The sequence below is a fragment of the Microtus ochrogaster genome, chromosome 5 (assembly GCF_000317375.1).
Source record: "Microtus ochrogaster isolate Prairie Vole_2 chromosome 5, MicOch1.0, whole genome shotgun sequence".
Lineage (NCBI taxonomy): Eukaryota > Metazoa > Chordata > Mammalia > Rodentia > Cricetidae > Microtus > Microtus ochrogaster.
In genome coordinates this window covers 68,994,537-69,004,952 of record NC_022012.1, presented here as the reverse complement: position 1 = coordinate 69,004,952, position 10,416 = coordinate 68,994,537, and the positions used below count along the sequence as shown (strand labels likewise).

General features: G+C 37.4%; 1 protein-coding gene across 6 annotated transcripts in view; it reads right to left on the bottom strand.

Annotated features, from left to right (window-relative positions):
• The window catches only part of Rnf111 (ring finger protein 111), a 78,078-nt gene that overhangs the window by 28,029 nt on the left and 39,633 nt on the right, over positions 1–10,416 (bottom strand). For 5 of the 6 annotated variants that reach the window (XM_005347668.2, XM_013346413.2, XM_013346414.2 and 2 more), the window contains exons 3-5: positions 7,414–7,540; positions 3,255–3,418; positions 1,875–2,069 (exon numbers count right to left, since the gene is read on the bottom strand). In XM_005347668.2, the coding sequence (XP_005347725.1) occupies positions 1,875–2,069; positions 3,255–3,418; positions 7,414–7,540 (486 nt within the window). The remainder of the gene's footprint in view (positions 1–1,874; positions 2,070–3,254; positions 3,419–7,413; positions 7,541–10,416) is intronic. The other variant, XM_013346416.2, reaches the window with a different exon arrangement.

Sequence of the window (10,416 nt, the reverse complement as noted above, 5' to 3'; positions counted from 1 at the left end):
GCCACAAAAAAAAAACCTAAATAAAAAAAATTAGTTAATTAATTAAAGCTTAGGGTGATAATGAAATGGAGGTAGGAATATGACTACTAACACTACTAGAGAGAAGTGAATGAAGAAAGATGCTACTGATTCCAATCAAAATATTTAACTTTGAGATTTCATATAAAATTGAGAAATGCAATGTCAATATGTCAATACCAAGGAATTTTTAAGTATTAAAAGATAATATAAAATCACATAAAAGAAAAGAAAAAAAAATCACCTAAGAGGGGCCAGAGCAATAGCTCAGGGGTTAAGAGTTCTGACTGGTCTTTTAGAAGACCCAGGTATGGTTCCCAGCATCCACTTGGCAGCTCACAACTGTCTATTAACTCTAGTTTCAGAAGATCTAATGACCTCTTCTGGTCTCCATGGGTACCAGGTAAACACGTGGTGATAGGCATACATGCAGGACAAACATTCATACACATTTTGTAAGATATGGTTCAAATATATATATTATATATATACAATTATATATAATATATATATTATGACAAGTAAAAATGCACTCAACAAATTAAAGTCCATTTTGCTTCTGTCTACATTTCTTTTCAGAGACCATGGTATATGAAAGACATCCTTGGGAAATCTCTCCATGGATAGTTCTTAATTCTGTCTTCAATTTTCCAGAAAAGAAAGTCTTACTGAATCTAGCCATTTAGTAGGCATTAAGTAATTTTCCAGACTGCTCAATGAAACTCACAGAGATATTATCAGAATTAAAAGCAAAATGTATTTTACACCATGAAGTGTTCTCATTAAAAATACTGATATAGTCAATTTATGAGCTATAGCATCTATTGATTTCTCCTTATTAAAAAGCTTCTGTTTGTACCACTGTCCATGACAAACATCAAGCTGCCTTAAGCAAGCAAGAGAGCCAGCAATATAACTGCTAACTGAAACACAAGAAATACTATAATCAGAGATAAAAATACAAAACTCTTTAAACTGGGTATATAGCTCAGCGATAGAAAACACACTCAGTATATTCGAGGTCCTGGGTTCAAGCGAAACAAACAGAAAAGAGTTCTTTCTGACCTTTGGGCTAAGCAATGTTTCTTATCTATAATGCCAGAAGAACAAGGGGCAACAAAAGTAGAATAAATGACATCACTAAAACCTTAAAAACTATCCCCATCTTAATTTCAGAATATGCCTAGGAGTGTAACTTCTGGAACTTCACGAGGAACAGTCAGGGTTTTCACAGCAGCTTATCTTCCTGCATTCTACCAGCATCCGTCACCAGAGTTCCAATTTCTCTACCTATGACCCATTCCGGTGACTCTCTTTCTGTTTGTTCTTTTTAAATTATGGACACCTGTGTAGGTGTGATGCAACCATGTATGTCAACACTGATTTAATCTCATATCATTAATCAACTGTGCATGGGATTCACTGTTCACTGGTCTTTGTAAACTATCTGTTCAAATCCTTAGTCTATTTTAAAATTATGTTATTTTATTTTTATTATTTCATAGTTCTTTATGTGTTCTGAGAACTAGAACCCTTATTAGACATAACTGACAATTTTTTCTTATATTCTACAGATTTTCACTTTCTTGATATTAGTTTGATACAGAGGCTTTAAGTCTTGATGAAATTTAATTTATCTACCTTCTGCTTTGCTGTCCATGAGTTCCCTATCAGCCACCTGGTTTTCCTCAAGTTCTCTTAGTTGAGCTAAACTATTTTGGTGACATACAACACATTAAATTTAAGTACTATATCACAGTGTAATTATAATACACAATGATTTGCTCACAGGAGTACCTCACAGTCTAAGAATACACTCGGCGACACTGTGAAAAAGTACCAACATTCTTACATACCGCCCACAGAAGAACCAGCCGCACTATTGCTTGTGAGAGTAGCTGCAGTCTCTGACACTGTGGAAGGCTGGCTAGTGGCCACAGCTGAAGTAGCATCAGAGGCTTGCTCAGAGGTAGAAGGATTGGAATTGCTAATGGAAGCGCTAGTAGTTTGTGATTCCATTCTGGCAGAAGTGGTTGGTACTACAGTAGGTTCTACAAAACACAAAACACCAACTTAGCTTTTCACAGCAGATTAAAGAATGGATTTTAATTTGAATTATCAACTTATTTTTCCTGTTTGAGACAGTCTCTTGCTAGGCTGGTCTTAGAATTCCTCTATTATGGCCTGTCAAGTGTTGGTTATAGGAATATTCTCCATACATGAACAAGTTAATGCCACTATGATAATGACTAAAATAAAGATACGAGCATTAAGAACAAACTTCCTAGTAAGTAAAGAAATCTTTCATGAAACTTCACTGCAACATCAAACCAAAATGTCATTGAAAGATAAGAACTATATTTAAAAACCCCAACACGTGCTTATATAATCTAGTTAAATGGATAGTCAAAGCTTTCTAGTAGGACTAGGAGTGTATGTTAGTGGTAAAGTGATTGCTTAGCATGTGTGAGGCCCTAGGTTTGATCCCTAGAACTAAGAGAAAAAAAGTTCCAGTACCTAAGTTTTCTGGTCTATTTGTATCACAAAGAAAAGAGTGAGAGCGAAGTCCAAGTTCCACTGCTGGGCCACGTGGTCAGACTATCAAACCATCAAGTGCACTCTCTGGCACAGCATAATCCCAAGATCAGGCTGCCCAGCCAGTGCTTCTGATTTGACCACAGCATGACAACACTGTTATTAACCACTCTCCATGTCCTCACCAGGAAAACTAAGAAGGCAACAGGTGTTTCTGCAAAGAACTATTAGGACAAAATGTGATCGTTTATAAAGCACCTCATTATCACTCTTTATACACAGACCATTTTTATAACTTTAGCTATAACTTTTAATATTTATGTTGATGTCTTCTGGGAAAGTTTTTACAAATGTAAATGAATATAGATTTTATGAGTGGTAACACTGATTAATTCTTTCTCATAAAAATTAAATTATGAGCCGGGCAGTGGTGGCGCACGCCTTTAATCCCAGCACTCGGGAGGCAGAGGCAGGCGGATCTCTGTGAGTTCGAGACCAGCCTGGTCTACAAGAGCTAGTTCCAGGACAGGCTCCAAAACCACAGAGAAACCCTGTCTCGAAAAAAACCAAAAAATAAAAAAAAAATAAAAAAAAAATTAAATTATGAATGAGGTAAACTTCAAACATATGATGATAAAATGATCATTTCAGATATTTTATCAAATTCTCTTCATAACCCAGCAGCTACAACTCCAACTTACCATCTTCATCAACAGTAAGGTCCACAACTTCTGCTGCGCTCTGCCTCAGGGGCTGGATAACAGTAGAGATCCTACTGCGGTTTCGAGGCTCCTGTGTCCGACCTGTATGCGAACTTGAACCTTGGCTCCAATGAGATCTGGAGTGCCCAAGGGTTGAACAAGACCTTAAATGATGTCAACATCAAGTTAGCAAATATAAATGAAGGATGGATTTTTTTTTAGTCGCTCTAAAACTTCACAAGCTTTTCTTATAAAGCACTTAAGTTCTTCATACAAGACTTCTCCCAAGAAATAAGTCACTGAATTAAAAACAATGACTAATGCAATGTCAGGCACTCAATAAACCGTTGAATGAAGGTGCCACCAACAAGATGACCAAAGCAGACAAGAGATGCTGCTATCAGATCAACCATTCAAGCATATGAAAAGATCAAAACGCTGTTCTTAGTAACCATTGCTTTGAATATTCACTTGGATTATAAATATTACCATAAACAGCAAGGAATGTCCCAAGGTATTCATTATAATAAAGGAACATACACACAAATCCAAAATATGATACACACAGTCATGTCTGTATAATCATGCCCCAGGTTAGGTTTGCAGAATTTAACCTTGGGAACCCTGTGCCAAGCTAAGATTCTGGTCCTATCCTAACGTAATACACAGAAGACAGCAGAGAGAGTTCCTGGAGTTGGAAGAGATGAAGTCACTAGCTAGCTAGTCTATGAGTATGTGAGTCACAAAAAGCATTGCTTGTATAAACTACTTTAAGCATTGACAACCTTAAATACCTTAAGTGAATGGCATTGTACTTTTCTCAATCCCTTGCAGGCACTTAGATGTTTTTTTAAGGATTCAAAATATGATGAATATTCAAAAAATATGACGAAAGAATATTTAGGGATGGTGAAAATATTCTTACCCTACCTAAGGCTTCGGTGAAACAACTAAATCTGTTTTGCTCTTTTATTTTTTGTTATAAGTCTAGTCTTTAACGGTTAAAGCCATCCCTCCAGGCCTTAATCTGTTTTTGCAAAATGAGGCAAATTGTTGGGTATTGATAGCATGAGCCTTTAACCCCAGCAGTTGCAAGACAGAGTCAGGCAGACCTATGTGAGTTCAAGGCCAGCCTAGTCTTCAGAGTGAACTCCAGGGCTACGTAGAAAAACTGTCTCAATAAACAAATGAGAGAGAGAGAGACAGAGACAGAGAAGGGAGGGCAAATAAACCAAAGGTTGCTATGGAGTTTGTATTTTCCATCTGCTCAGACAAAGTGTAAAACTACACGTATTGTAAGTTTATCATCAGCACGTATGGCAAACATGAGCCAGATCCACTAATATGCAAGGTTAAGCAGGGGTGTCACCATTAAGAAAAAAATATCAAATTTAAAGTGGGCTAAACTGTCCTTAACAATGCTAGAGCCCACAAGTTGAAAAATAAATTCAAGACCTAAAATTCTGAAAAGACAGGAATACAAAGGCAATTCCTAAGACAAGCTATCCAATGATAATGCATATGAGAAAGCATTGCACATCATGAGCCATCATTATAAATAAATCTAAAACAAAATAATCTATGAGGACAAAATCTCCATTAAATTTTTTTTGAGAAAGGGCTAGAGAAATGCCTCAGTGGTTAATAAGAGAACTTGCAGTTCTTGCAGAGGACCTGAATTTGGTTCCTAGCATTCACATCAGGTGCCTCACAACTATTTCTAACTCCAGCTCCAAAGGAATTGACATTCTGTTCTGGCCTCTCTGAATATCTGACTAAAGTACACATACTCATACACACATACACACACACAAATAAAATAATCTTAGAGCTGGAGAGATGGCTTAGAAATTAAAAGCACTCCTTGTTCTTGTAGAGGACCCTGATTCTAATACCAGCATCTACACGGTTGCTCACAGAAACTTTAGTTCTAGGGAATCAAACATCCTCTCCTGATTTATGTGGGCATTAGGCACACACATGATGCCCATAAAAACATGTAGACAAAATACATATATAAAATGAATATAAAAAATAAAAATAATCTAAGTTAAAAAAATTAAGAAAACAATTCCTGAGAAGCCAAGAATCTATGGTGAGTATGGAAGTCGTCAATAGCAGGCAGCTCCACGCCTACCCTGGCAGACAGACTATGGGATAGAACATAAGTCCAAACATAAGGTAACAATGTCCCAGAGATCTTCAAGGCCACTATAATAGCGGCAACTGTCAAATCCTAACAGGAAAGATTGAAAGAAGTATTCTCTTACACAGGGCCGAGAACCAGTCCAACCACGACAAACTGTACCTCAGAGAATAAAAGGAAACTACCTAAGTATCATGAGACTGGGTTCATTTCAAGATCACTGTCTCTTGAAGGAATGTTTCTGTTTGGTAAAAGCACCTCCAATTCCACGAGGAAAACAAGTCTTACTTTCTAATAATTGAGAGATAACACACAAAAACTGAACTGGAGCAGTGGCAGGATACGTGTGACAGCCTATGGCACACACTGTAAAGTGCAAATTTCCTCAGTTTGAAGAAATCACTTAGAATGCAACCAAGGGGATGAGACTGGAGAAATAACTCAACTGTTAAGGGGACTGGCTGTTCTTACAGAGGACAAGGGTTTGTCTTACTGGCTCTCTGTAACTACAGTTCCACGGAATCAGATGACATTTTTTTAGCCTCGATTGGCACAGCACATACATGCACACAGGCAAAAACTATACAAAAAATAATCCTCACATTTTTAAAAATATTATTCTTTAAAAAAGAAAAAAGCTGGGCGATGGTGGCACACGCCTTTAATCCCAGCACTCGGGAGGCTGAGGCAGGCGTATCTCTTGTGAGTTCAAGACCAGCCTGGTCTACAGAGCTAGTTCCAGGGCAGACTCCAAAGCCACAGAGAAACCCTGTCTCAAAAAACCAAAAAAAGAAAAAGAAAAAGAAAAAACCAAAAACAGCTATCCTGCCATGAGAAGCCATACTCTAATGGGAGTAGCAAGTAGAAAAGCATACACAATCCTCAAATGAACGTCTAAAGACTCTAATATGAAAATTAATATTCATCCACAGACTAGTTTGGTGTATTAGATAAGTAATTCTTTACCACTAATATTTGGGATCACCTTAAGCACAGGGTACATATTTTTTTCAGACAAGGGGCCATGGTATCAGAAGTAATTCTACAAAAGAGGCATGGCATGTCCAGATATCTATCTAAACAAATGAACTCTTTCTACTCACATATGCTTAAGAAATTGGTGCGGTTATTTCGGAAGTCTGAGCAGCCGGGAAACTAACAAGCAGCCTCCTTACTAGACCATAACATAATAGCACAATTTTCATGCATATCAATGAGAACAATAAGCAAGTAACAAGGGCTATTTTTATATCAATAAGTAAATTCAGAATTACACCCAATATTTATGTATTACTCACAGCTAAACTCCATAGTTCATGAATTCCAGCGTTAACAAATTAAACCCCATTTTTTAAACTATTAAGTAAAATTGCTTTTTATTTAAAGTAAATGGGGTAATGGTAAAAATAGTATATCCCCTAAGACTCTAGCTCTGCTGGTAAGGGATAGAATGTTTGCAACAGTGAGCCTTACTTTCTCCAGGAGAATTTAAAGTAGCCTGGCTTTAAAACTAGTACTCTAGTAACAATTATAATCAAGCTGAGAATCTGGAAGGACTGGGTAACAAATATGTTAAAATATCTACATTTAAAAGGTAGTATAGGCCGGGCGGTGGTGGCGCACGCCTTTAATCCCAGCACTCGGGAGGCAGAGGCAGGCGGATCTCTGTGAGTTCGAGACCAGCCTGGTCTACAGAGCTAGTGCCAGGACAGGCTCCAAAGCCACAGAGAAACCCTGTCTTGAAAAACCAAAAAATAAATAAATAAATAAATAAATAAATAAATAAAAAATAAAAGGTAGTATAAAGGGCTGAAGATATGGCTCAGAGGTTAAGAGCACTGGCTGCTCTTCCAGGTCCTTACAAGGTGGCTCACAACCATCTGCAATGAGATCTAGTGCCCTCTTCTGGCCTGCAGCATACACACAGACAGCACACTGTCTATATACATAAAAAAAATTTTAAAAAGATTTATTTAAAAAGTTCAAGTATACAACTAGGGAAAAAAATCTCACCGATAGCTTTCTCCAACTGTAACAATCTCCACTTCACTGTCAGTTGAGGTAACATTAATTTCTTCATTAGCAGTGACCTGGGGAGTGAAGGAAGCTTCTATCACCACAACATCTTCATCAATACTTCCTGAAAACAAAAGGCAAAACATTTAAGAGGCATGTGTAGGCTAATCACTGAACAAAAGTTTTATCTTGACCTTGAAAACTATTAACTTAATATGAAAATAATGGAGTTATACAGCATTTCTTTTTTGTTGTTGAAGAGTCAACAGATGAGCCAAATGAGTCAAAACTGCCACAACTTCAGAAATGTTAAGTATAAGGCAAAAGACAGGAAAGGGAGTAAGAGCAGCTGGTAGTGGAAGGTACTTGGGGTGGGAATGATAACCAAGTGTTGAGGGTGTGTAAAGAGCATAAGCTTGGAACTGGAACCACATTCCAAGAGCTCTCACTCAGGGTTTGCCATTCCTTCTACAGTTGTGAAGGAATCACAGGAAGCTGTGCCAATCAGGACACTGTATACAGCAGCAAGGAAGAACTCACAAGAAGAAAATGTTCACTTCTTACTCTCAAAACTGTGACAGAAACCTTACCACCCACATAGCTTAAAGTTTTTAGCTAGCATCTGTACTGGTAGGTGATTAAAATTAAGGCAGCAGGATTTTTTTACTGTGAAGGCTGAGAAATGGAGTGTGGCATTTAAGAGCCATGGTCACTGTGGGCAAGCTCATCTGCACTAGGTAGTTATCCCCCTGCTGTGAACAATCTCCTGCTCACCCTGCAACTGGAAGGCATCCTTCCCTTTCCCTCCCAACACCCCAGCTATCACCATTCTACTGTGTTTAAGAACTTGACTGTGCAGGACAGCCAGGACTGTTTCACAGAGAAACATGGTCTCAAAAAAATCCAAAAAGGAGAAAAAAAATTGATTGTGTCAGATGACTTATTACATAGTTAGAATGGCACACTGACCGTTTACGATTGGCTTCTTTCACTTCATAAAATACTCAACAGAAATAAAAAAATACACACACAGAGGGATTTTTACCCAGTTGTTCGTGACAACATATTCACAAAAGCCAACCATGAGAAACAATTCAAATGTCATCAGCTGGATAAGGCATATGTGTATGAAGAAACAAGACAAGCAGAACAAACTGCTGGTCCAGGTATGAATCTCGAAACTTTATGCTGAGTCAGACAGCACATAGAAAGGGCCACATATTATGGTTCATTTAAACAAAACACCCAAACAAGGCGAATCTTATTTGGCAAAAAAAGAAGAAAGGCTGCAGGAGACTGAGGGAGAAGCAGAAACAGAAAGTTAAAAAAGCAGGAGGCAGGTAACACAATTAACAGAAATGCTCTAAAGTTGCACTGTGGTCACAGTTTTACAGTTTAAGATTTAAAAAGCACATCTGAATGAACTGACATATAAATTACACCCAATAAAGCTGACGTTATTAAACACGAACACCTACAAAGAATGCAAGAAACTCAATTCTTTGAAAGGGTGGAAATTTTTTAAATACAGAACTAAGTCCCATCAATATTTCAGTTTCTTCTGAATTATAAGCCATTCTAAAATGATTCTCCAAATGTACCAGCTATAATTAGAAAAGCACAGGATTAAATGAAAGACATAAAACTCATAGAACTGCACTATGGCTGGAATTACTGCCACCTTTATGGCATCATCCATTGTTGAGAGCAGAGGAACTGGACACAACTTTTGTGGGAATGCTTGGCACAGCAGCTAGTAACATTTTAGTATATATAAACTATGACACACTTTCAAATGTTAACTCAGATATAATTACACAGGTACGCAAGTTTATTTTGCAAATATTAATCAAAAAGAGCTGGCTGAACTATGAAACATTCAAGCACAGGAACTGTACAATTGTTGAATAAGTAATTGTACATGCTGATATGAAAAGACCTTCATTATTTATCTCTGCATATTTTCATATTTTCTGCTAGAGAGAAACTTAACAGTTATTACTTCTGAGCACTAATTATGAGAACTCTGAAAATTTATTTTATGCTTTTAAGTGCTTTTATAATTCTGTATTGTATGCATTAAACTTACTTTATTTTACAGGAATAGGTGTTTTGCCTGCATAGGACAGAAGAGGGGGTCAGATCCCATGGGATTAGAGTTATATACACGTGCTACTGGGATTTGAACCTAGGTCCTCTATAAAGGAATCAATGCTCTTAATCACTGAACCATCTCTCCAGGCCTTATTTGTTTCTGTTTGGAAAGCAAAACAAACAAAAAAATAAAACAGAAAAAAAGCCCAAAACTATTTTAAAATAATTTCCCTTGAAATGAAAAATGTCAGGGTTCATTTTAACTTTTCGGATTTATGCTTCCCCTGATAAATGATTGATGTTTCACATGCTTGCTTATTTTTATTTTTATATTATGTGTATGAGTGCTCTCTTTATATGTATGTAAGTATGTGACTGGTGCCTAAGGAAGCCAAAAGAGGGCATTGGATCCCCTGGAACTATAATTACATACAGTTGTGAGTCTACGTGGGTGCTTAGAATTGAATCCAGGTCATCACAACAGTAGCTTATGCTCTTACCCACTGAGCTGTAGCCCCTGATGCTAATTTCCAAAAGCAATGTAGTTGAAGTAATTTACCACCACCAAGACAGACAGGACATAAGTGCATCAATAATTACATGGTATCAGCCAGAAAGAACGGCTGAGTATATGCTCCCCATAAACACACTGGCGTTCACTTTCATTTCCTAAAACAAGCTCTTGAACATCATGATTTAAAACAGACACTGGGCTCTGCTGCTCCTGCTCCCAGTATCCCTCTTAACATTCTGACCACATGAGAGAAATGTGACCAACTGAGTAAACAACCCCGAGCGCTTTCCTCTTCTCTGACACATGGAGGAAGGACCATCATGCAACTCTCCAGCAACATATGAGCTCAGTGGACACTTTTCAAAACAACATTCAATACTGAAAAAAAAAAA